The sequence below is a fragment of the Miscanthus floridulus genome, chromosome 16 (assembly GCF_019320115.1).
Source record: "Miscanthus floridulus cultivar M001 chromosome 16, ASM1932011v1, whole genome shotgun sequence".
NCBI classification, from domain to species: domain Eukaryota; kingdom Viridiplantae; phylum Streptophyta; class Magnoliopsida; order Poales; family Poaceae; genus Miscanthus; species Miscanthus floridulus.
Genome location: NC_089595.1, coordinates 106,894,749 through 106,917,671, shown reverse-complemented (window position 1 = coordinate 106,917,671; position 22,923 = coordinate 106,894,749). Strand labels below are relative to the sequence as shown.

The 22,923-nt window shown below is 45.1% G+C and overlaps 3 protein-coding genes and 2 non-coding genes across 6 annotated transcripts; 3 read left to right on the top strand and 2 right to left on the bottom strand.

The window, feature by feature from the left end:
- The first annotated feature begins 628 nt into the window (after nt 1–628).
- On the top strand, nt 629–2,658 carry LOC136512633 (large ribosomal subunit protein eL28z-like). Its single transcript, XM_066506593.1, has 4 exons — nt 629–780; nt 1,279–1,436; nt 1,534–1,700; nt 2,355–2,658. Exons 2-4 carry the CDS (start codon nt 1,289–1,291, stop codon nt 2,478–2,480), a joined length of 441 nt encoding a protein of 146 aa, XP_066362690.1. The 5' UTR covers nt 629–780; nt 1,279–1,288; the 3' UTR covers nt 2,481–2,658.
- On the top strand, nt 1,830–1,921 carry LOC136514621 (small nucleolar RNA R24). Its single transcript, XR_010773772.1, has one exon. It is a non-coding gene; the product is annotated as a small nucleolar RNA R24 (small nucleolar RNA).
- Nucleotides 2,089–2,180, top strand: LOC136514619 (small nucleolar RNA R24). The gene has a single exon (XR_010773770.1). It is a non-coding gene; the product is annotated as a small nucleolar RNA R24 (small nucleolar RNA).
- A 555-nt stretch (nt 2,659–3,213) lies between the features above and the next one.
- LOC136512632 (jacalin-related lectin 19-like) lies at nt 3,214–4,531 on the bottom strand. Its single transcript, XM_066506592.1, has 3 exons — nt 4,364–4,531; nt 3,854–4,078; nt 3,214–3,761 (listed from the first exon to the last, which is right to left on the bottom strand). The coding sequence occupies exons 1-3, from the start codon at nt 4,364–4,366 to the stop codon at nt 3,378–3,380; spliced, it is 612 nt and encodes a 203-aa protein (XP_066362689.1). The 5' UTR covers nt 4,367–4,531; the 3' UTR covers nt 3,214–3,377.
- Nucleotides 4,532–15,660: 11,129 nt separating this feature from the next.
- LOC136512232 (uncharacterized) lies at nt 15,661–21,247 on the bottom strand. Of its 2 annotated transcripts, none has more exons than XM_066506214.1 (5): nt 21,001–21,247; nt 19,468–19,732; nt 17,504–17,807; nt 16,425–16,502; nt 15,661–16,335 (listed from the first exon to the last, which is right to left on the bottom strand). In XM_066506214.1, exons 1-5 carry the CDS (start codon nt 21,242–21,244, stop codon nt 16,285–16,287), a joined length of 942 nt encoding a protein of 313 aa, XP_066362311.1. In that variant the 5' UTR covers nt 21,245–21,247; the 3' UTR covers nt 15,661–16,284. The 2 variants fall into 2 exon arrangements, with proteins under 2 accessions (XP_066362311.1, XP_066362312.1); XM_066506215.1 differs by having other exon boundaries at nt 21,005–21,244.
- Nucleotides 21,248–22,923: the final 1,676 nt, after the last annotated feature.

The following is a 22,923-nucleotide window of genomic DNA, read 5'->3' as shown; positions in this document are numbered from 1 at the left end:
CAGAGTGGACGGATCTCCTAGAGTCATGGTTTTCAACTCTCGATGGTGTCCACGGAATAATCATTGTACCTGAATCACATATACTGCAATGTGACAGTTTTGGATTTTTCCCCCTAAAACAAAGGTTGATAGAATGTCATCAATACCTTTTGAACTGTGTTTGTGATTTTGAGTTCGTCGTTGCCATATTTCTCGGTCGAGCCGAAGCAGAACCAGAAGCGCTGTCGCGGCAGCACGGGCTGCCTGTTCTCCGTGATGAGCTGCTGGCTGCTGCTGCTGGACCTGGCGCTTGCGCTTGTAGTCTTGTCTACGCCGTGTCACGTTGACCACGCTTCTGCCTCCATGGTGCTAGCGCGTCCCACCTGACGTCTCCGACCTCGGCGAGTCGTCGGCAATCCTGAGCCCATGCGGCCATGCCGCGCGGTACTGGTGCTGTAGAAGAAGGCACGAACGGCGATGTGCGGAACTGGCACGTCAGCAACGGCGAGTGCGAGACCCGGCGCGTGTGGGCCATGTTTTTTTTTTCTTTTGAGAAACGTGTGTGTGGCCCATGTGCTGTGACTACACTAGACAGGCGCGCACGAGAGGGGCGCCGGTTACTTTTGGGCCGGTGCTTCGACCCGTGCAGCCCAATTAAGCCCATGAAGCGCTTGCTAGAAACTAGGGTTTACGAGCACGCCCCCGCTATAAAATAGGCGAGGCTCCGAGTCACTTGGCCTCCCGCAGCCGCCACCCCGACCCCGGAACAGAGCGAGGCGACGCCGCGGTACCTCATCTCCGGTAAGTGAGATCGCTTCTCTCGTGGGCCCGTGGACTATGGTTTGTTAAGTCCAGTAGCGTCTTCTCGGCTGTATCTCGTGGTAAAGTTTGGGCGGTTCAAGTTGATGCTGATTTAGCGGCCGTCTCTGTGCTTAGTACACCCCTAAACGAATTATTTGTATGATTCGGCTGGGGTTTTGTGGGGCTTAGTGTATATGATTCGTCGTTGTTTAGGTAGCTGTAGCCTGCTCGTATCTTATTTTGCACTCTGATTATACTTCGCTCAGTTAGATCTGGTAGAGACATAGTGCATCGGGCTATCCGTCTTAGAAATACCGAGTCAAATGTTCGGCTCTAGCTAAAAATTGCCTATAGCTTCCTCTGCAAATTGTAAGTTTTCCACCGTCCTCTTGCAATCCTAAGTCTTTTGTAGATGGTCAGATGACGATCAGATTATTTTTCTCCTTGTGTAATGTTGCTATGGAATCTCACATCTTGGAGTTTATATTGATTATTTAGGCGAAGGGAAATGGCGACCGTTCCAGGGGATCTGATCTGGCAGGTTGTGAGGAAGAACAACTCCTTCCTTGTGAAGCAGTTTGGCAATGGCAATGCCAAGGTGCAGTTCACCAAGGAGCCCAACAACCTCTACAACGTCCACTCCTACAAGCACTCTGGTATGCTTGTCCTGCATGCATAACACCTTATGTGATCTTAGTAATAAAAATAATGAATCACTTAGTGCTGACTGCTTTGGCTGTTTTGTTCTGTTAGGCTTGGCCAACAAGAAGACCGTGACGATCCAGCCAGCTGCTGGAAAGGACTCGGCTGTGGTCCTCTCTACTACCAAGACCAAGAAGCAGAGCACACCTGCGAAGCTCAGCCACAAGTCTGTGATGCGCAAGGACTTCCGCAAGATGGCCAAGGCTGTGAAAAACCAGGTACTAGCACATGGAAATGCATTATGCTTGTCTCTATGATGATATGGCGGTGTTTGTCATGCTATAAATGGCAACACATAGCTCTTTGCTTTATTAGATATTTTTTTCGCACTTAATTCATGTTAATTTGTTGCTGTGATGAGCCATAACAAGTAAGAGGACCAACTGATCAACTGGTTCTTCAATGAAATATAAGCTGATACGCTTGGCTTCTGAGCTGCATACTGGATATTGGTTTCATATTCCTGTTTATTTAGCACTGTTTTTAACATTATTTGTTCGTTTGTAAGATAGTTGTTTTTTTCTGTTGGTTGTATGGTGCTATGTGGGTCTTTCTTGTTAGATAGATTCTCTTTTATATGTTTGGGTTCCATCGCTGGTCCAAGGTTTAGCTGTGATGAGCCATAACTTGTGAGAAAACCAACCGATCAATTGGTTCTTCAATGAAATATAAGCTGATACGCTTGGCTTCTGAGCTGATCTTGCAGGTTACCTAAGTCTTGTATGATTGACGTCCTGTTTTTCCTTTATATAAGTTACACTAATAATACTTGGTGCTTCAGTTTCTTCATGCTAGAATTGCCAATTCTGTTTGAACTTGCTGGTACCTTATAATTGCTGAATATTCTAATTTGCATTTGGTTTGCCATGCAGGTTAGCGACAACTACTACAGGCCTGATCTGACCAAGCCGGCTCTTGCTAGGCTGAGCTCAGTGTACCGCAGCCTCCAGGTTGCCAAGTCTGGTGTCAAGAAGAAGAACAGGCAGCCCAAGCACTAAGCTTCTGTTCTATCAAGGGGCCTGTTGATGCTCATAGTCCCAGCTTATATTTATCTATGTTTCAACAGTTTTGAGACTTGAAGTGAGACTTGTTAGAACTAGAGCAAACCATGTTAAAAGATGCTGCCGTGTGTCATTCCATAACAAAAATTGCTTGGCTCTTGATGATTACCGCTTAGTTGCTGTGTGTCATTCCATGACAAAATTTGCTTGCCGCTTGATTTCTGCTTTGTTTGCAAACTTTATGCTCGTGACTACCCCCTCTTATCGTTTTTTGGTTTGGGTTCTGTAAGAGGATAGTCTGATGCTTGTTATGTTTGTCTATCCTATTGTAGCTTTCCCCACTTGACTATGTCCTCCATTTGCTTCGGCGAGAGTGTTTGGCAACGCAGAGCTGGAGTAGAGCTGCAAAAACTGGAGCGGAGCAGTCCTAAACACCTCCTTTGTTTGGCGCAGCAGGGCTTGCCACGCCCCTTTGTCGACCAAGGGGAGAACCGATGGCTTGACGCCAAGCAAAGCATCGTCGAAGAAGCGATAACCGGAGTTTGCTTGGAAATGATTTTTTAGGGTCAACCATTGTCTGCCGAGCTGTTAGACGTCGCCCCAGCGTAGGCGTAGCATAGGTTTTGCCGGCGGTAGTGTCAAGGTCGTTGATCCTGACGGGCCTTCCGCCGCAGAACAGTTAGCTGCATGTTTAGCTAGTTGAGAAAGTGTTCATATCAACTATCAAGCACTTCAGGTTCAGCACACTAGATTCATATATGCTAGTTGAGAAAGTGTTCTTATCAACTATCAAGCACTTCAGGTTCAGCACACTAGATTCATATGCTAGCTGGATATACATTCAGACTGCATAGATTCAGAAATAGTCTTTGGTTGGCATCCTGTGGCAAGTGGTTATGTCTTGTGAGTAAGCTGCGCGATGCCGTTCAGCTGCTTCACCGGCTCATGCCCCTGCTGGGATCCGATCCGCTGCCAAACCGCCCGGTAAGCCATCAGGCCGATCTTCTGCACCCTGTCGGACATGGTCTCCGGGCGCAGCGGCGCGACGTAGAGGCCGACGGCGTCGAGCTGCCATCCGCTCCTCCCGCAGAAGCCGACGATGACGCCTCCCTCCACCGGGAACGTGAACGGCGTGCCCTCCGCCGCGCCGAACGGCCCGTACGCCCTCTGGTTGGTCCGGAACGCCAGCGAGCGGATCACCGGCGAGCCGCCCTGCGCGATCGGCGCGTAGTGCCCGCTCACGGTGGTCAGGTACTCGTCCGGGTAGCCCAGCTTGATCTGCGTACATGTGCGCACGATTCAGACTTCAGAAACCCAGCTGAGCTGTGTCGCTGTCACTGTGACTGACAGACTGACGGTGTTGTACGTGCCTGAGTCGTGTGGCTGGCGGCGGCTCCTCCGTGCCGTTCACCGGGGACGGCCCGGCCGTCCCTGTCGTACTCCACGCTGATGGATTCCATGCACCGGTCGTAGGACATGGTGATGCTGCGGATGCCGGAGTGGCCGCCGTCGTCCCACGGGTGTCCCCCGGTGCCACCCCATGGGCCGACCTTCATCAGCTTCTTCGACACCGCCATCTTCCTCTGAGGTTGGTGCTGCCAAGAAAATTTATGCAGTGTTTAAATTCGGACATTTCCCTTTTCGCAGATCCCGTATGCTTTGACCTTAGCATAATTTCTATAAAATGTTCAGGCCAGCAATCGCATCTCATGCCCTAGTTAGTTCCTATCTTTCAAAGGGGAAAAAATAAAGTTTCGGCAGTTTATGTCTGAACATAGGCACACGGAGGTATGCAGGAAAGACGTGAAAATTCAGATGATTCCCAACTGCAAGAACAAAAAAGCAAACGAACAGAATACTAGTAAAGTCCATGTGTGTACCATGTTTCCTTCCAAGGGTCTTCAGAGCTGCACAAGTGGTTGGTAAGATTTGCAGGCAGCTAAAGTTCCTTGAAGAGCAAGGGTGCTTATAGATAGACAGAGAGCTACTGAAGAAATTGCACAACAAAACAAAAGGTGTGGCTCTTTTAAAGTTGCAGGACGATGTGGTGGGGAGGGATAGCTGGGGATCAGAATTGATGCCCTAAGGGCTAGGGAGTATACTGCTTTCTAGAACGATAAGCATATTGCACAAGAGCACTTTGTTCTTCAACGAGAAGTCTCGTAGAATAATCTTGAAACTGTGGATAATCTACGGTTCAATTTTAGCATGCCCCTGAAAAATATCTATCTATATATTTGGCAACTGTCTATGAAGTTACCTTCAAGAAAAAGGAAGATCTAACGATTGCACTGCTCCCTTGAACTCCAAGCTCACGAGGTTTTGGTACCTCTATGTACATCAGATGGTGACTCGAAAAATAAGAAACGATGGTGACTCAAAACATTATACTCAAGCTAGCCATGCCGTGTCAGTAAGGAACAGACATGAAAGGTATGGGTTCTCTGATGGACGATCATGAAACTGGAGAATAGGATGCCATTGAGCTGATAGCATTATTGGTAAGGGAGAATAACTCATTCTGCCTATTTTTGCTGCAGTATTCTTTTTAAGCACAACATAGTGCATTTTATCTCACTGAACTGAATGAAGGAGAAAATACAAACAGGTTGCCTGGGAGACTTTTGCTGGAGATGATTATTTTTCCTGAATTATCATAGTCAAACCGAGCGGATTAATTGTCAGAGCGCTTCTGATAAAATGCGCAATATTTGACCTTCAAAAAAAAACAGCGCAATATTCTTTTGGATCCGGTCAGCCAAACTTACATGTATGAAATATTGAAATGTGAAATGTCCATGGCACCACACAGTCCACAACAACATAATATTTGTGATGTGTCCAATAATCATTACCGAGAAGCGAGTTGGTTGCCACTGAACAACACAGGACAGGAGAATCTTAGCTGACAGCGTGCATAAAGTCCAAAAGAAGCCAATAATACACACAGCTAACCTTTGTAGAATTAGTAGTATGGCTGGAAAAAAATAATGAAGCGGATAAGAGGTAGCTGTCGTTTTCTGAAACTTCAGGTACATGCTTCGCCACATTTGCAGTAATTATGGTGCCTGTGGCTTCAAGTAAGTAAATGTACCTGTATGTGACAGGGCATCCTCGTTTGTACTATTATTAGTACTCCCTCCATCCTAAATTGTAAGTCATTCCAAGAATCTTGGAGAGTCAAAGTTTTTCAAGTTTGACCAAATTTATATAACAAAATAATAATATTTATCATACCAAGTAAGTATCATTAGATTCTTCATTAGTTATATTTTTATATTATACCTATTTGATGTCATCAATCTTTGTGTTTCTCTCTATAATTTTAGTCAAACTTGAAAAAGTTTGACTCTCCAAGATTTTTGGAATGACTTACAATTTGGGATGGAGGGAGTAGCTCAATTTGGCCATCTTTGTGACATCCTGCCGTCTCTATTCTGTACTCTTTCATTATTGAGCAGACTGAACTTTTCCAAAGAAGTTCTGTACAAATTTGCCAAGAACCAAATAAGGAAAATCTGACAGCAATATCCCCCTTGGCCGTCGGATATGCATGCAGTGGTTTCATCGAACCAGACTGTACTGCAACCTAAAGCTCTGCTGATCTGTGCTTTGCTGGACATTCATATATTATCATGAACTAATCAAATTTTCTGATGAGGTGTACTGCTGTCTGGTGCCCAGACCATCCTGCACTTTCACCTTCTTGCATTAGCTGCCAATTTTGAAAAGCAAGTCTCCAAAATCTCAATTATGAATGTTAGTAGAAATCTCTGCTAATTGTAGCTTGGTTTATTATGTGACTGAAAACCAGCAGTCTCCTAACTTTAAGCTAATTATGGGCTGCCACTAATTCTGAGCTGGCTGATGGGAAATAGGCCAGACTGTAAGCGTGGGGCCCACCAAACCTTCTCCTCCGCTCACCTATAAACACACGCTCTCACCACCTCCGACCTCTCACACACAAATCGTCTGCAATTTCCCTACGAGCTCAGCTCAAAAGCTAGCGCAGGCAAATCCCTGTTCGCTTCCACATCGCCATGGCCTCCTCCAAGATGTTGCGCGCCGCCGTCGTCGCGGCGGTCGCCGTGTCCTCCTTCGCCGGCGTCGCCTTCGCCGCCGACGCCCCCGCGCCGAGCCCCACCTCCGGCGCCGCGGCCGTCTCCTCGTCGCTCGTGGCCGCCGTCCTCTGCCCGGCCGTCGCGCTCCTCCTCGGCAACCTGCGCCACTGAGGTCGAGAACCGCCGTGTGCTGTCAGCTTGCGTCGCATGATATCTTCTGCTTGCTTGTGTGTTCCTGACCTGTGCTTCGTATCACCCCACGCGTGGAATTGTATTCGTTCAGTTTCAGAGATTCAGATCGTTTCTGTAGCGGCATTGATTGATTCAGAGTGAACACTGTGTTGTTGCCCAGATTCTGGTGTTTTTTTAAGCAGGAACATTGAACTTAATTCATCTGATGATGATGAGAAAATGTTGCTTCATCGTGATTTCCCTTCTCCCGTGGGTAGGCTGCGGCTTTTTTCTTCTTCTTCGGCCTTGTTTAGATTGAGAAAAATTTCAACCCGATGAATAGTAGCACTTTCGTCTTATTTGGTAAATATTGTCTAATCGTGGACCAACTAAGTTCAAAAGATTCATCTCGTGATTTCCAACTAAACTGTGCAATTAGTTTTTTTTTTACCTACATTTAATGCTCCATGCAAGTGGCTAAAAATTGATGTGATGGAGAGAGAGTGAAAAAACTTAGAATTTTGGGTAATCTAAACAAGGCCTTCTTTTCCTTAGTGAAAGCCACGTCTGTGCGTATCGCCTTTGGCGTATTTGCATCTCATTCGCAGAGAAAAGCGACGCTTTTATTTCGAGAGATAAAAGGGGGCAAAGCGTAAAACTAAAGCAGGTTAACAAAGCAGCAGCTCCCTCGCTTTCTTTCTCTCTCTGCTGCTGTAAAGCACCGACCGATACGAGCTAATAATGCAACCTTTTGTGCTGTCGAGCTGCTCGTTGAAGTCTGAACTAACGCCTGATTTGTTCTCTCTTGTTTTGGGAAAAAATCAGAAAAGAAAAAGTAACGCGTGCTTGTTCATGCTAGGCTAGCCTTGCTCGTCACCGTCCGACTACGACGTGCCGTCCGCCACGAGGCTACGCGTTGATCCAGCCAGCGTCAGCGTGGCCAAGGCTACCTGCAGGACGCGTAACGCACGAGCACAACGAACGGCGGCTCGGCCGGCCGCGACTGACCGCTCCTCTATTGCCACGCACCGCGTATATCCGTGCGGGAATGCGCCGCCGCGCCCGAGATGTGCGTGCCATCAGTAGCCTGCCTGTAGGCCACGGCGCGAGCAGTCCGGCACGAATGATTTTCAGGAGACAGGAGGGTCTGGTCCCGCGAGGCCGTTGGGCAGGGCCGCAGCCGCAGGACCACATGCACGGCATCAATGAGTTCAGCTTCAGCAGTCCGACAAATTCAAATTTAAATAAATTTATTTATTATAAAAAATAAATACTTATGACATTGAATAAGTATCATTAGATTAACGGAAATGATAGGACGCGGGTGTCTATCCCGTCCGGGCACGGCGCGATTAGGCCTACGGACCAGCCGGCCTAATAAACCTCACGTTTGTCCCCATCCGTTGCTCCTGCCGCCCGCCTCGTGCTGCTCTTGCTTCTCCTCCGCCGTCAGTCTGTGTCTCCTGCTCCTCCTCCTCCGCCCGCCCCACTGCTCCTGCCGCTGCTCCACGCACCGCCCCGCTGCTCTTGCAACTGCTCCGTGCGCCCATCTCGCTACTCCGCCGTCCTCGCCTGTTGCTCCTTCTCCACCACCCGCCCGGCCCGACGACGCCAACAGAGCGTAAGGAGAAGCGTCAGGCCCTGGCACGGAAGCCCTTCGGCCTCGCCTGCTGCTATATGGCTGCGACGCCTCGATGCAGACGGCGGAGGAGGCCGCACCGGGAAATGATGCATGTTGCAAGCTCATATTTTAAATGTTTCAGATGTTTTAGAGGTATGTTGCAAGCGTTTCTTATGAATGTTGCAAAAGTAGACCGGGACGTTGCATGTGTTGCAATGGTTGTGCACGTATGTTGCAAAACTCTGTCTCCAATGTTTCATCTGTTTTTCTAACGTATGTTGCAAGCGTATTTATTTGGATGTTGCATATGTTTAAACACATATATTGCAAGCGTTTTATCTTGATGTTGTGTATGGTTTGCAATGGGTTTCAAGTGTTTTTGCAAGTGTTTCAAACGCATGTTTCAAGTGTTTCATCCGTCTTTTTTTATGTTGCAAATGTTGCATCTGAATGTTTCAAAAGTAGTTTGGGTATTGCACATGGGATACGCGTGGGAAGCTAGAGGTGGCGCGAGCGGTCCCCTCAGGCACGCGCGGCGTGGGCGAGCAACATCCGGCTGGCACATGCCCATGCGTGGACGCGGAAAAATGGACCGCAACTGCGGTCGTCCGTCCGGATATCCGGGCGTAGTTAATTTAAAAAAATATTTTTACAGTAAATTTATTTGAAAAAATAAATATTGATATTATCTTCTATAAATTTAGAGAAACTTAAGAAAATTTGACTTATACTAAACTTACAACTGCACTTTTTTAGGAAAAGATTTTACTATCTAAAACTAAGAAAAATTCTACTTTCCTATTTGACACCCCAAACTTAAAATCTTCCCTATTTGTCAACTTTTTTTTTTCTAGTTGACACTTCAATGATTTTAAGTCCCAATAGAACAATATTTTTCTCTCACACCAAACCAGCCAACAGTACTTTCAGTCATGGCTTATAAGCCAAATAAGCCCAAACAAACTGGGCGAAGACCGTTTACCTCTGTAGTTTTTTCCAGTCGTGGCCGTTCCCCTTTGCTGGCTATTGTTGTTTTTTGGCATTTTTATTTCCAACTGTCATGTTTCTCTTCATCAAGCAAAAGGGAATATCATCACTGGAAAAAAAAACCAACAAAGGCAAAACTGTATTTTCGTCTGAGACTTACACGGTTACAGCTCTGTTGTCAAAAAAGGAAAAACAAACACCGTTACAGCTCGTAAAGGAAGTGTCAAATAGGGAAAAAATGAAAGGAGGGTGACAAATAGGAAAGTAGAAGTTTTTCTAGTGTTAAATAGGGAATTTTCTATTTTCTAGGACGGGGAGGGTAGTGTTGGTTTGATCTCCCAACCACAGTGGCCCAACGGCCACTTGGGCCTTGACCTCGCGCCCTGATCGGGGGCGCCCAGTCCATCTATGGCTGGCGGGCCCCCGTCATACTGCGCATTAAATAGAGGTGGGGGCCGACGGCTCTCAGTACGAGGTTGGCCTGAGCCGTACGCCCCACCGGCAAACCCTACTCCGATCTAACAGAGGGGCGCAGCCAGTGACGGGAAGCACCACCGCTGCCATGGCACTGCGCCACCACCGCCTTCACCCCGGTCTCCACTGCGATGCCCTTCTTCTCCGATCGTCGCTGCCTAGCGTAGATCTTCACCGACGAACCTGTGATGGCTGGATCCGCCTCCTCAATGCCTACCAATGGTCAGTGCCTAACCCTAACTCTCCCTCTCCCTCTCTGTCCTTCTCCGTACACACCATTTCTACGAGAAACCCAATAAAACCCCACTGATCTACACCACGGATGGTCCTAAAGACTTTAACATTGGTATGGGAGCCACCGATCTAGTGTGTGGATTGTGTCAGGGGTAGCAGTGTAGAAGGAGATGAGTTAGATCTGGTTCGGATCGAAAAAAAAGAAATACAGAGGGTTCATCGAACCCTAAACCCTAATTGGGTGATAGAAAGAAAAAGAAAGAAGGAGATTCGAATTCGATTCGAATTACCCTCCTAAAGAACCCTAACCCTAAAGAAATTGGATGGTCCAGGGAAGGTTTCCCCACCGCCATCACTACCGCCTCCCGCGGGATGGAGCACCCACCGCCGGTTTGCTGACGCGCGGGAAGAGAATCAAAAGAACAGAAAAGAAAAGAACGGATTAGATCCTTTCGGATCTGAGCATACAGACTAGGGTTTTCACTAACCCTAACCCTAACTGGGTGAAGATGGAAACAGAGGGCTCGGATTCAAGAAAACGATGAGATCCGAACCCTAACCCGCTACAGACTCGGGGAAGAAGAAGAACAGGGTGAATCCCTAACCCGAAACCCTAACCCTAACTTCGATCCCCAAATGAAATCGGTTCAATCCAAACACAAAAGAGAACCAAATCTGATGGGGAAGAAGGGGAAGGGGTGGTCTACCTCGCCGTGCCCTGGGGAGACCTTTCATCGGCGTGGGAGAAGAAGACCGAACCAGGGGAGCTGTCCGCCCGGGCTCAGCCAAAGAAGCGCCGCGGCCAGGCCGCTCGACGGTGGCGCGCTCACCCGCTGGGGAGCGCGCACGCCGGCAAGGGGGCCGGCGACGGCGCCATGGCTGCCCTCTCCACTGCTTCGCTCGGTTGCGGCTGCGCTGCGCTGAGGAGAGAAGAGAGAGCGGCGATGAGAGAGAGAGCACAGAGACGAATGGACTAGGGTTTGAAGCCAACCGCTACGGTCGCCGTTTTGTTCACGCGACGCGCGCGAACGGCTGAGGCTGATCGGGCCACGTCGCAGCCCAGGCGGGCGCGCTGGCGCGCGGAGCTTTGCCGGCCCAGGCCCACGTTGCGGCCTGCGCGCGTGGAGTGGGGGGCCAAGCCGGCTTTTGCTGGTTTTTGGGCCGAAACAGTCAGATTAAGCCCGCGAGCCGATTTTTTGTTTTTTCTTTTTTCCAGAAGATCGAAAAATGGAAATTGGCTCAAAAGAAATTAGAAAAGTAATTTTCCCTATGGGTAAAATTCAAGAAAATGAGTTCTTTTTTTCCGCTGCGAAGTTAAAGGTTTATTGTCTTCTAATTTGAAGAGCAGTTATAGTTATTCAGTAAATGATGAAAAGTTTATCCTCCAGTTAAAATTGGAACCAACTGGAATTTTTTTTAATTGGAGAAATAGTCGGTTGATAGTTAAAATTAAATTATGGTATTGTTATTTTCTGACCAACGTTGATGATAACAATATTATAATTCTATGAGTTCTATGTTTAAAGTTTAAATCTCTGATGAATTTTGCATCAAAGTGACCAATTTTTCAGAGAAAAGATAAAGATCAAGGAATGCTCTTAAACTAGAGAAATGTATTTTCATGTTTCCGCTGCAATGAAGTTGATTGTCTTCTAATTAAATTCGAACCAACGCGAGAATTTAATTCTGAGGAGCAGTTCTATGTTTTCAAGATTATTGAGGTTCTATACATTAATTCCATTTCTGCCCAACAGTGATGTGGAATTAATGTAGAAGAATGATGTTTATTCTATTTCTGCCCAACGGTGATATAGAATAGAACATAAAGTTTTCAAAGTTTAATGAGCATTATTGTTGAATATTTTTTTTCAAACAAAGACCTCCATGCTTTTATTCTTAAAGGCAGTAAGAGAAATAAGCTAGGTACTTGTGACTCAGATGATGAAATGCCTAAGGGTAAGTTATGTATGAAAGAATGCCATTGCTTAAGGGACTGTGTTCTTTTTAAAGAATGGCTTGAAAAGAAAAGAATTCTAGGATATTGATCCAAAAAAAGAGATAGATCAATGAGAGTCTTCATTGATAAATGTCTTTTATGTACCATCTGTGAAGAAGAATTAATTTTCAATTTCACTTATGAGAGTTGTAAAAGTCATATACATGATTAAACATGTGTGTTAAAAGAATATTCGAATTTATTTCTGAATTTGATGATTGAACATGAGCCAATCCTGATATTTATGTCTGTTCAAGGGAATTATCTCGCATGACAGAAAAAGTTTGTCATAGTACCCACATGGAGGAAAAAGTTTGAGAAAATACCCGCATGGCGGGGTAAAGTTGGCATAGTACTTATCCCGTATGGCGGGAGAAGGATGTGATGACTCATGTGCTCTAAGTGTATCCCGCACATGGAGAGAAGTTTGGGGTAGCTCTTATGCTATCCTAGTATTGACCGTACACTCTGATTGTGTCATGGTCATTAAGTACTCAATGAGTTTAAGAACAAAAGAAAGTTGCATGTGAACCAAAAGATAATAATGATATGCAAGCGTGACTTGCAGAAGTATTGATAATAATAGACTATGTTGAGTTTTGAAGTGTAATGAGAAAAATGTACTCCCATACAAATTTTGTTTGCATGATGTAATCATGTGGATGAAGTAAGTAATCAAAGTTTTCTCATTCACAAGAGTTCTGAATGTTTCGAAATTGTGGTAGAAAAGTTCATACCACTTTTTGAGGGGGGAGAATGTAAGATTAATTAAGAAAGACAAATAAGAAAGATACTTCCCCATACTTCAGATAATGCAATGCATACTATGCATTAAAGGTAAAAGTAACTATAAAAGATGAATGTGATCGTTGAGGGAGTAAGACGGTCATAATAACGATACCCCTAAAGTAAAGAAATAGCTAAATTTTTAGACCTTTTATAGTTCCGATAGGAAGATAGCATAGTCGGCTAGTATTCATACTGAACGAGTTTAGAGTTATCAAGGCGGTGCTAAACGCGCCATATGAGTTTTTTTAGCAGATTAAACCCAAAATAAGAAATTTGAAGATACACCATCTTTACAGAAGATGGAGTAATCTGGGGGAGCATGGTATGTAGATACCTAAGGCTTGAATAGAAGTGGGATTACATATCCACTACAGTGTTTTAGAGCAACAAATTGCTTAATACATGTTGATGTTGTATGACATATACAACATCTAATGTTAGCTCTTAAAGAAGATGAATAAGTAAATAAGGATCTTGTGATATAGGAGGCTATAGAACAATTGTCTTTTGGCAATGAAGAGTAACAATAGCCCCATATGAAAGAAGTGCCACGAGGCCCTAAAAGGTCTCAAAGAATAAGAAAATAAGATATTTCTGGTGACTAAGGAGTCAATGTTAAGAAAGAAATTCAAATAGAGGGTAATTCCACCTCATTTGAAAAAGCCATGAGAGGCGTTCACTCGTCTAAATGGCAAGAAGCAAAGGAAGATGAAATGAAATCGATAAATACCAACGATGTTTGAGACTTAGTAGAAATTCCCAATGAAGCAAAAACAGTAGGCTGTAATGGGTCTGCAAGACAAATGTGACTCCATAGGGAATATGGAAAGCTATAAAGCGTCACTTGTGGCGAAATGATTTACATAAAGAGAAGAAATAGATTATAATGAGAATGCAACGATTCTTTAAGAATCATAATGCGTTAATGGCACACTATGATTTACAGTTACATCAGAAAGATGTAAAGACATATTCCTCAACGGGGATTTGTATGAAAAAGTTTACATGGCATAACTTAAAAGGTTTTGTCGTGGAAGGAAAAGAACATAAGTGATGTTGCCTGAAGAAATCCATTTATGGATTAAAGCAAGTTTCAAGACATTGGTACTTGAAGTTTGACAGTACAATAAGAAAGTTTGGGTTTAAAGAGAATGTAGAGAATAATTGTATTTATGCAAAGTTTAAACATGGGAAATCAATTTCCCTAATCCTGCACGTGGATAGCACCTTACTCGCTAGTAGTGGTGTTAATCTACTGTTGGAGAAGAAACAATTATTGTCCTCAAGTTTCAATGAGAATGATCTTGGTAAAGCGTCATTCGTTCTAGAAATTGGAACTTACCGAGATAAAAGGAAATGGGGTATTAGAACTATCTCAAGTGTATACTTAGAGAAGATTCTAAAAAAATAAAGTATATATATGTGAATAAACCTACGTCTGTTCCTATAGTCAAGGGTAATACTTTTGGGAACTTTCAGTGTTCCAAGAACCAATGTGAGATCGATCAAAAGGACGTCCTATATGCTTCAGCTGTTGGAAGCTTAATGAATGCTTATAAGTAAGAACTTACCCTGACATAGTTCATGTATCCGGGATATTTTGGCAGAAGTCTAGTCCAGATATAGATCACTGGAATGGAGTTGAGAATGTTTTGCAACTGTGCAAAGATTTATATGCCTCATGGTGAGTAAGAAAGAATAAGTACTCTCAAATAGTTATGGGTACAAATGTTAAATTTTGACGAGATGTTTAGCGAAATCCACATAGTAGCTAACACTCGCAGTTGGAGTTTTATTGTGGAAAAGCTCCAAAGAAACAGTTGTGGTGTCATCAACGATGCATACCCACAGTATAGCTTGTTATGAGGCTTAAGGGCAGGCGAAATGGTTAAAAGAACTTATACCCGGAATTGATAATGATATACAACAACAATAACCATTTAAGTAGTTCACTCCTATAACAACGGGTCAATTGTGGTGCCAAACACATTGACGTTAAAGTTATACGTTGTGAAGGAGAAAGTCCGGAATCATACTAAAAGTATTAAAGTAACAAGCAAGTGCTTGCGGATCCGCATACAAAAGGCTTATCACCCAGTGTGTTTAGAGAACACATAGTCGACATGGGTTTATGGTATAACATATGATTTTCGAACAATAAAGGACCCAAAAGTTAAAGAATCTGTTTCAGAACAGAGATGTGTATTGTAGTTGTTTAGTCTATCGGCGATTGACTATGACGATGAAGCATGCTCTATGCACTAATCTGTGATGGAACAAATAAAAGTGAAAGGGATTAAAGTCCAAGTTTAAAGTTAAAGTATGAGTTGAGATCAAGGGGGAGAATGTTGGTTTGATCTCCCAACCATAGTGGCCCAACGGCCACTTGGGCCTTGACCTCGCGCCCTGATCGGGGGCGCTCAGTCCATCTATGGCTGGCGGGCCCCCGTCACACTGCGCATTAAATAGAGGTGGGGGCCGGCGGCTCTCAGTACGAGGTTGGCCTGAGCCGTACGCCCCACCGGCAAACCCTACTCCGATCTAACAGAGGGGCACAGCCAGTGACGGAAAGCACCGCCGCTGCCACGGCACTGCGCCACCACCGTCTTCACCCCGGTCTCCACTGCGATGCCCTTCTTCTCCGACCGTCGCTGCCTAGCGCAGATCTTCACCGGTGAACCTGTGATGGCCGGATCCACCTCCTCAATGCCTACCGATCGTCAGTGCCTAACCCTAACTCTCCCTCTCCCTCTCCCTCTCTGTACACACCATTTCTATGAGAAACCCAATGAAACCCCACTGATCTACACCACGGATGGTCCTAAAGACTTTAACAGGTAGATCTGTATAAATTGTAAACTTTAAAATATTACTGAAACTTCCAAAATTTACAAGTCTGTCTGTCCTGAATTACACAGAGGTCCAATCATTTGTGTTGCCTGAATCCTGATCCACTCACACTGGAGTGCTCGACACCGTCTCATGCTCCTGAATGAATGTACACTGAACCTTTATACAGCACCACGAGGAAAAAAAGAAACTATGGAAGGCCCATTCAGATTCACTTTAATTTTTATTGTCAGATAACCCGGCAAACTAGACGCGCCAGGACTGGCTAGCTTCGTGATCACGTTGATATTTGGCAGCGCGAAATTAACACGAGAGGCTTGCAAAACAGCGTTGCTGCTTTACAGGGAACTGAATGGTTGCTAATGTTCAGGAATTCCAGCTCCTGTGTTTCTCCTCTCTTTTCTTCCGTAAAGTTCCTTACATTTCGGTCGTCCTCCGATCTCCACAAGCTAGTCCTTTTGGAACAAATTGATCTTTAGTAGCAATCACGAGAAGTGGTGACCCATTGATCAGGCCATTCATTCAATCAGGATGCTTTATCGCCGGCCTCCATCTGCTGGATCTGTCCTGGCCTTCTTTCTAATATTCAGCTTCTCATGTTCAATGCTCTTTTCTTCTTTATTCCGAGTCACTATCCATGTCGTGCATAGCTTTCAATCCCCTGGGGCGCTGCAAAATCAGTTCAAATGTCAGCTGACTGAATGAATTCCTCCAAGAGTATGAAATTGATGGATATCGACATTCCACAATCCACCCACCTTCTTGGAAACCTTCTTTTCTCGGACTTCATATCTTTCAAGAGTCAAGTCACATAGCCACGTTCCTGGGCATACAAACTGCAGATGAACAATATTTATGCAAGAATCACAGAATGATGGTTTTTCTCATATACAAACTCAAGAGATACATATAAAAATACTAGAGAGTTTTCTTAAGCTTAGTTCCATGGATGCTTGGACCTCAAAACAAATCACGCAGGAGTAATATATCAGTTTAGTTCATATCTAATATATTCTTTTCTCTCAAAAAGATAATAGATATGAATTAAATTGATTAGATATGAATTAAATTGATATAGCTAATCAATACAACAATCACAATATTGTCTGATAACATCAAGACTAGTAAATTAGTTCTGCAGTTTCAAATAGTAGCAACCAGCAGTGCAACTCATCAAGCATCTAGGGGACAACCAGATGGGGGGCATCAGCTTTTAAACAAACTTATTTGCTTCATACAGAAGCATGCTGTGGGCTATGGGTGCTCTTGGCAAGCAAATCAGATGTCCAGGTATCCACCGAGCGCTATTTTATTTGCAGGTCTCCGGTGTTCAGGGGACAGATCAGACAGAGTGCACAGAGGCGGCCTCCATGTGACCTGATGCCCTGTATGGCTGTATCTATTATAATAAGCATAACCAAAGTTATTTACAACATTGGTAAAAAATTATACCCTATAGTTTGGAGTATATTTTTTTAATGAACATGCACAGTACTGCTGTCTACTGGTATTTGCATATTATGTGTTTGGAATCTCTCTGTGTGAAGCAAGGTATACTTATTTGTTACCTGCTCCCTCTCTATTCAAAAAAAGAATTCTAGGTTTGCGACAACTCAAAACTTTCTTCAGTTTGACGAAATTAAAAAAAAATAATATCATTTAGTCAAATTTGAAATTGTTTAACTCCTCAGGAAGCAAGAATTGTGTTCTTTTCAGACGGAGAGAGTTCACCATGGACAGCAAAATAATACCCTATGCACATTGATGTGGATTGATTGCATTCAGTTTAACGGAAAATAATTTCTTCAAATCAGAAGCTATTGTGAGAGGGTCATACATTGACAGTTCTCTGGATGACCTTGGCTCTTTTTTTGGGTCTTTGAGGCAGCTTGGATCCTTTGAACACCAGGAAATCCTCTTCCTTTTCCCTGTTTGATAGGGTGATTGCAAACTTCGGCCAGATGGACCCCTCACTCCCTGACGAAGAGCCTTTCTTGTCATCTGGATAGGTCTGTGGAACTCCGTTGTTGTTGTTGTTACCTCTACCAGGGCACTCCCTGTCTGGTGAAGCAACCGTGTGGATCCTGTTGTTCTGTTGTTGCCGTGCTGGCGATTTCATGATTGCAAACTCTTCTGAGTTCCTACAAAATCAGTAACAACATAGATTAGAAGGGATGCAGAGAGAATGCCTAATTATTAGTTTTAATCTATCCTACAAAAAACACACATCTTGTTGCTCTAAGTCATACATAATACCTAGCAAAGAACAAACATGACAAAGAGAAGGAAGTGACACACACTGAAGTTGTTCACATTAATGGAAAAGTATGTGCAAACAATACATATTTCTTCAAATTTGATTCATTGAGTTTTCCAGTAAACATAGAATGCATGAATTTTGATACTTTTAAATGAAAAAGGGGACATAATACTGCAGTTCAATCTTCTGGCAAGAAAGATGACGTTCAAATAGTTTTTAACCCTCATGCACAATTAACTTCAAAATATGATTAAATTCTGAAATAGGCAGACTGCATAAATTCATGATTCACCTCCAGTTTAGGGGAGAGGGGCAACATAGAAGGCAAAAACTTCCACCTACTACCTATATCAACGCTTTGTGCTGTCCAGGCAACAAGCTATGAATTCAAGGAGGCAAAAGGAAGAGCAATGAATGAACAGGCCCTCACCATCCACTTATACGTGTGGTGGTGACTGATTCAAGATAAAATTGGTGTTTTCTTCGGAATCCAAAATTAGTCAACAAAATATAGTTGATATGACGTGACTAGAGTCCAAAGATAGCAACATCTGAAGGCAAAGAACACTCAGCCATCAACATTTATCGTAATGCTGATAAGTCCTTTTTTAAGAGAATACCGATAAGCTATTATTGACAGCAGTGTCGTAGTTCTTTTTTGCAATAGTTTCAGTGAAGAAAAATCACATATCAGTTTGAGAAAACTGTACCAACAAAAGGTCAGGTAAGTCATGTGATGCAGAAATCAAATTGGCACATAAGCTAGAAATACTGAAAATTCAGAGAATAAATCCAAATACAGATATAGCTGGATCGATCGAAGATGGAGATAAGGAGCCTGTTGGTCCTTAAACTCCAGACATCAATCTCACCTGGAATGAAAAGGAGAGGAGATAAGCCAAACAAGCTTCTAATTTCAGTGTTTGTAACTAATATCAAGATTTCTGTTCTAAACACTATCTTCTTTTAGCCTTCCAGACCCCTTTTTTGGGAAAAAAAAACAGGCCCAATTTTAGCGATGCAAGTAAAAACCAACAAATACTGAATTCGGCAGTACTGGGCACGGACTACTCCATACTCTATACTCTGGAGGAAGAAAAAGTTGGACCAATCACCACCATAGGCCAACCCATGCCAATCAGGCAATCATGCTTCAACAAAACCAAAAAACATCACTGCTTCGCCTAACATGCGGCTCCTCTACCAGAAAACTAGCAACTTTGGTATTTTCAGCTCTTCAGGATAAAGACAGACCATATCTTCGAATTCGATGTCTAGTTGTCCGCCATTCATTCAAATCGAATTTCTTCTCAAATCAAAACGAAACCAGATCAGGCCTCTGCCTTTTCTTGTCGACGCCACGTGCCCAGGACGGCATCACGTGACATCCCAGTTGTTGCTGTACCAAATAGCCCAAAAATGGGCACTAGTTTAACGAGTAGCCACCAAAACAAAGCAACCATGCAGAGAGCCAGGCGGCACACGCAATGGGCACATCGACACCACGAAGGAACGAACGAAAAAAAAAAAGAGAGACAGACCTGAGAACGCGGTGGTGGGTGTGACCGGTTGGGTGGTGTTGGGCGGCTGCGGCAGCTGCGGCCGCGGCGCGGCGCTGGGCCTTCTCGGCGGCCGCGGTGGCGGCGGCCTCGACGTCGCGGCGCTGCACCTTGACGCAGCGAAGGCGCTTCCGGTTGCCCCACTGTAACAGCAGGTCACGCTCCGCAGCGGTGCCCCCGCCGCCGCCGCGCGAGGAGCCCCGCGTGTGGTAGTGGTTCCTCGCCTCCTTCTCCATTTCGCGACGAGCTGAAATTCCATGTAGAGGAACGGATGAAATGCTGGGAAAGTTTAGCTCATATCAGATCATCCAAAAAAAACCTCAAGATCAGAGGAGAAGTCATCTGCTTTAATTCTCTGCATAGATTGATGCAAAGCCACGCAAAGGAGGAGAAACTGAAAGGTAGGACACTGATTGCAAGGGGATGAGCCATCGCCAAATTTCAGTTTGATTTTACCAAAAAAAAAGTATATTTTGGAAACGGGTAGTGATTCCACTGACCAATCAAATCCTGAGTTAAAACGGTATGAACACTAAATTCCAACTCGGTTTTAACTGACTGATCACATATGGTGAGCTGCTGGCTTTCTGATTGAACCCATGTCACATCAGAAAAAGGCTAAAAGAGATCGAATTAGAATAAAAATGTAACTGAGCTCAATTTAACTCATTAGCTCAAGAGTAAAATCGAAGAAAACAAGCAATCGATCAATCAAATGAAATCTGGACTCTTCGGTGTATTATACACAATTTTGCGTTCTCAGTAATTCAACAATCAAATGGAAAGGAGATTTTGAGAGAGCGACAACAAATTGGATAGAACAAGAAAGACAAATCAAGCAAGGAACAGAACAACTTCCTCGTAAAAGGGGGAAAGACTGAAATGGGCAGACTTAACGAATATGATACAGAACGCCAGACAAAAAACAGGGGGAAACGGAGGAGATCCAAACCACAACCAACAACCAACCTAAACAACTCCAGATTCTCCTTCCTTCTCCGACCGAACAACCAAGGAATACCAAGTGAAAATTGGTAAAGATTGTTAGCCAAATCGTTCGATCCGAATCAGTAAATTCCCAACCAACTCCAAATCACGGGAATCGTAAGTCAAGCAACTCAGATTGCGCTTGATCGCAGCGCAAACTGATTCAAGTCATGCCGAAATGCAGCTCCCGGAGAATCGAAATCAAATAATCCACTTGAGATATCCCCGCACTTCATGTGGGATCCCGGGATCACAAAACCAGAGGAATCCCAGCATAGGAAGAGAGCTGAAAGTGGGAGAGAATCCAATCCCAGCAAGAAAAAAGGGGATGAATCGTTCAGATCGAACAACCATCCACGAAGAACCTTACACATCGAGAATTCAAACAAATCACGAAATCCAAAGAAAACTTGCCATCATGGTGCGAACCTCCAAACTCCAATCCGCGCCAAAATTACAGCTGCATACAGCAACGATCAAGGAAAAGAGCAAAGGAACCGCTGTTTAGCGGACTGGGAAGAGCAGTACCTACCTTCAAAATACTGCGCGTCTCTGTGCCCAATTCACCTTCCAGCTCTATAAATCCTCCTCCGCTTCTCTTCTCCTCCAGAAGAACACAGATCAAGCAGAGGCACGGATTCTTCCTTAAGGCAAAGGTTTCACGGTAAACGGAAGCAGAGGAAATTCCGGACGCCCCCTCTGCGCCCCCCAAGTTCCTCCTTCCCCTTCCTCTCTGGATGCCAGGTGAGGAAGAGGAAGAAGGCCTTCGCATTTTTTTATATGCCTTCTCCCCCGCTCCCCGCTCCCCGCTCCTGACCCGTCGCGTACACCACAACCAGATCCTGTCGCCGCTGCGCCGGGCCATCTCCCGCCGCTCATCTAACGGTGGACTGCTTGGATTCACCCAGCTTGTCACTCTTCTTCCCTGCTGGCCTGTTGGGAATGGGAGGTGTCCAGATTTTATTTTATTTTTGAGAAATACTTCCTTGGACGAGCGACTTTGGTGGGCCTTGGATCGGGCCGGTGTCCAGTGGGCCAGCCCAATCTCTTGCTTTGACCAGCTGAAAAGACATTGACCGCGGCTCAGTTTTCCAATGAACGGTTAGGCAAAATTGCAAACGTTACTGCTACGTTTCTGGTTGGTTCAACCAGTTTTTTGATAGATTCTAAAAAAAACATTTTTTATTATTACTTATATTTAATACATTTCTAATTACGAAACTAATAGGTCTTTCTACAATACAAGAAAAACTATATGTATTGCAAAGACCTTCCGAAGACAGACGGAGATCAAATGCGAGCATGCGGTGACTTGTCATTGTAAGTTAATACTGCACACATTTCTGGTCGTCTAATTCCACGTCTGATGCTACAGCATCTATCTATAAATCTATAAACTTCATTGTTTTCGGTGAGCCGCACTCTGCATCCCGTTTTGCAGACTCAGTTTACTATTCATCCACAGTTCTGTGCCACCAGTCGTTTGATCCTCCCTCCACGCGCTAGATGGCCGCCACGCTCACCTACATCTCGGCGGTTCTCCATCCTCCCTTGTTACGTCTGGACCTGCTACTGTGGCGAGTCCGGCACCAGATGCTGAAGATGGGCTGGAGCCGCAGGAGATGAATGGGCCGCAACTGCGAAGGTATAGCCGGCCTAGGCTTCCTAACCGGCGCGTCTCGGGCAACGAATGGGCCATGGCATGAAGCTTCAGCATCATACATACGGTGTGTTGCGAGAGGAGAGGGCATCAAAAATTATTGTAACAAACTCTTGCTTCTGCCTACAAGCTTCCTCTGACCCCGTCCTCGTGCTCTGCTGCCTACCCCTGCTCCAATCTTGCTACTCGCCTAAATTCTGTTACCGATACTATGAATACTGCGATCTGTCTGAGTTCATAACAAATTGGTACTCAGAGCCACATCCTGCAGCGCCACCAAACCACCATCTCATCGTCTGTTCGCTGCTCAGCGTAGATATCGTCGCCGGTGTTCCGCTGGAGCCCCACGAGATCATCCACGACCACTTCACCCGGTTCCACAAGCAGCTGGGCGATATGGATCCCAACACCAAGCTCATCCTCGATGAACTCCGATCCGTGCAGGCGAATCTCACCGCCCGCATGGATTTGGTGGAGAACTCCGTCGACAAGCGCGTCGCCTCCCTAGAGGATGTCGCTAAGGCGTTCGACACTTGGCGCCTGAAGATGGATGCGACGGTGGACGAATTGCGTGCGGAGGTGGGCGCGATTTGGAAGACGGATGAGAAGGTGGAGACATTGAGGGAAGAGATGACCGCACTGCGCAAGTCTGTGAGCCGCTCCGTCCTCGACGCCACGCCGGCCGTGCCAACCGGAGTGCTGCCGTCGCCTCCAAAGGTGTCCGTGGCGACGATTCCAGCCGGCTGGACCAAATTCAGCCTGTTAGGGCCCCGTGAGGAATCAAGCCACCG

What these genes read in the sequence shown, in the direction of transcription:
- LOC136512232 (XM_066506214.1), bottom strand. Translation starts at nt 21,244, where the DNA reads ATGCGAAGGCCTTCTTCCTCTTCCTCACCTGGCATCCAGAGAGGAAGG. An exon ending in GCGCAGTATTTTGAAGGTAG is followed by an intron (nt 19,733 to 21,000) that starts GTACTGCTCTTC and finishes ATGGAATTTCAG; the next exon opens with CTCGTCGCGAAATGGAGAAG. An exon ending in AAAAGAAGGTTTCCAAGAAG is followed by an intron (nt 16,336 to 16,424) that starts GTGGGTGGATTG and finishes CTGATTTTGCAG; the next exon opens with CGCCCCAGGGGATTGAAAGC.
- LOC136512633 (XM_066506593.1), top strand. Translation starts at nt 1,289, where the DNA reads ATGGCGACCGTTCCAGGGGATCTGATCTGGCAGGTTGTGAGGAAGAAC. An exon ending in CCACTCCTACAAGCACTCTG is followed by an intron (nt 1,437 to 1,533) that starts GTATGCTTGTCC and finishes TTGTTCTGTTAG; the next exon opens with GCTTGGCCAACAAGAAGACC. An exon ending in CCAAGGCTGTGAAAAACCAG is followed by an intron (nt 1,701 to 2,354) that starts GTACTAGCACAT and finishes TTTGCCATGCAG; the next exon opens with GTTAGCGACAACTACTACAG.
- LOC136512632 (XM_066506592.1), bottom strand. An exon ending in CCGCCAGCCACACGACTCAG is followed by an intron (nt 3,762 to 3,853) that starts GCACGTACAACA and finishes ACATGTACGCAG; the next exon opens with ATCAAGCTGGGCTACCCGGA.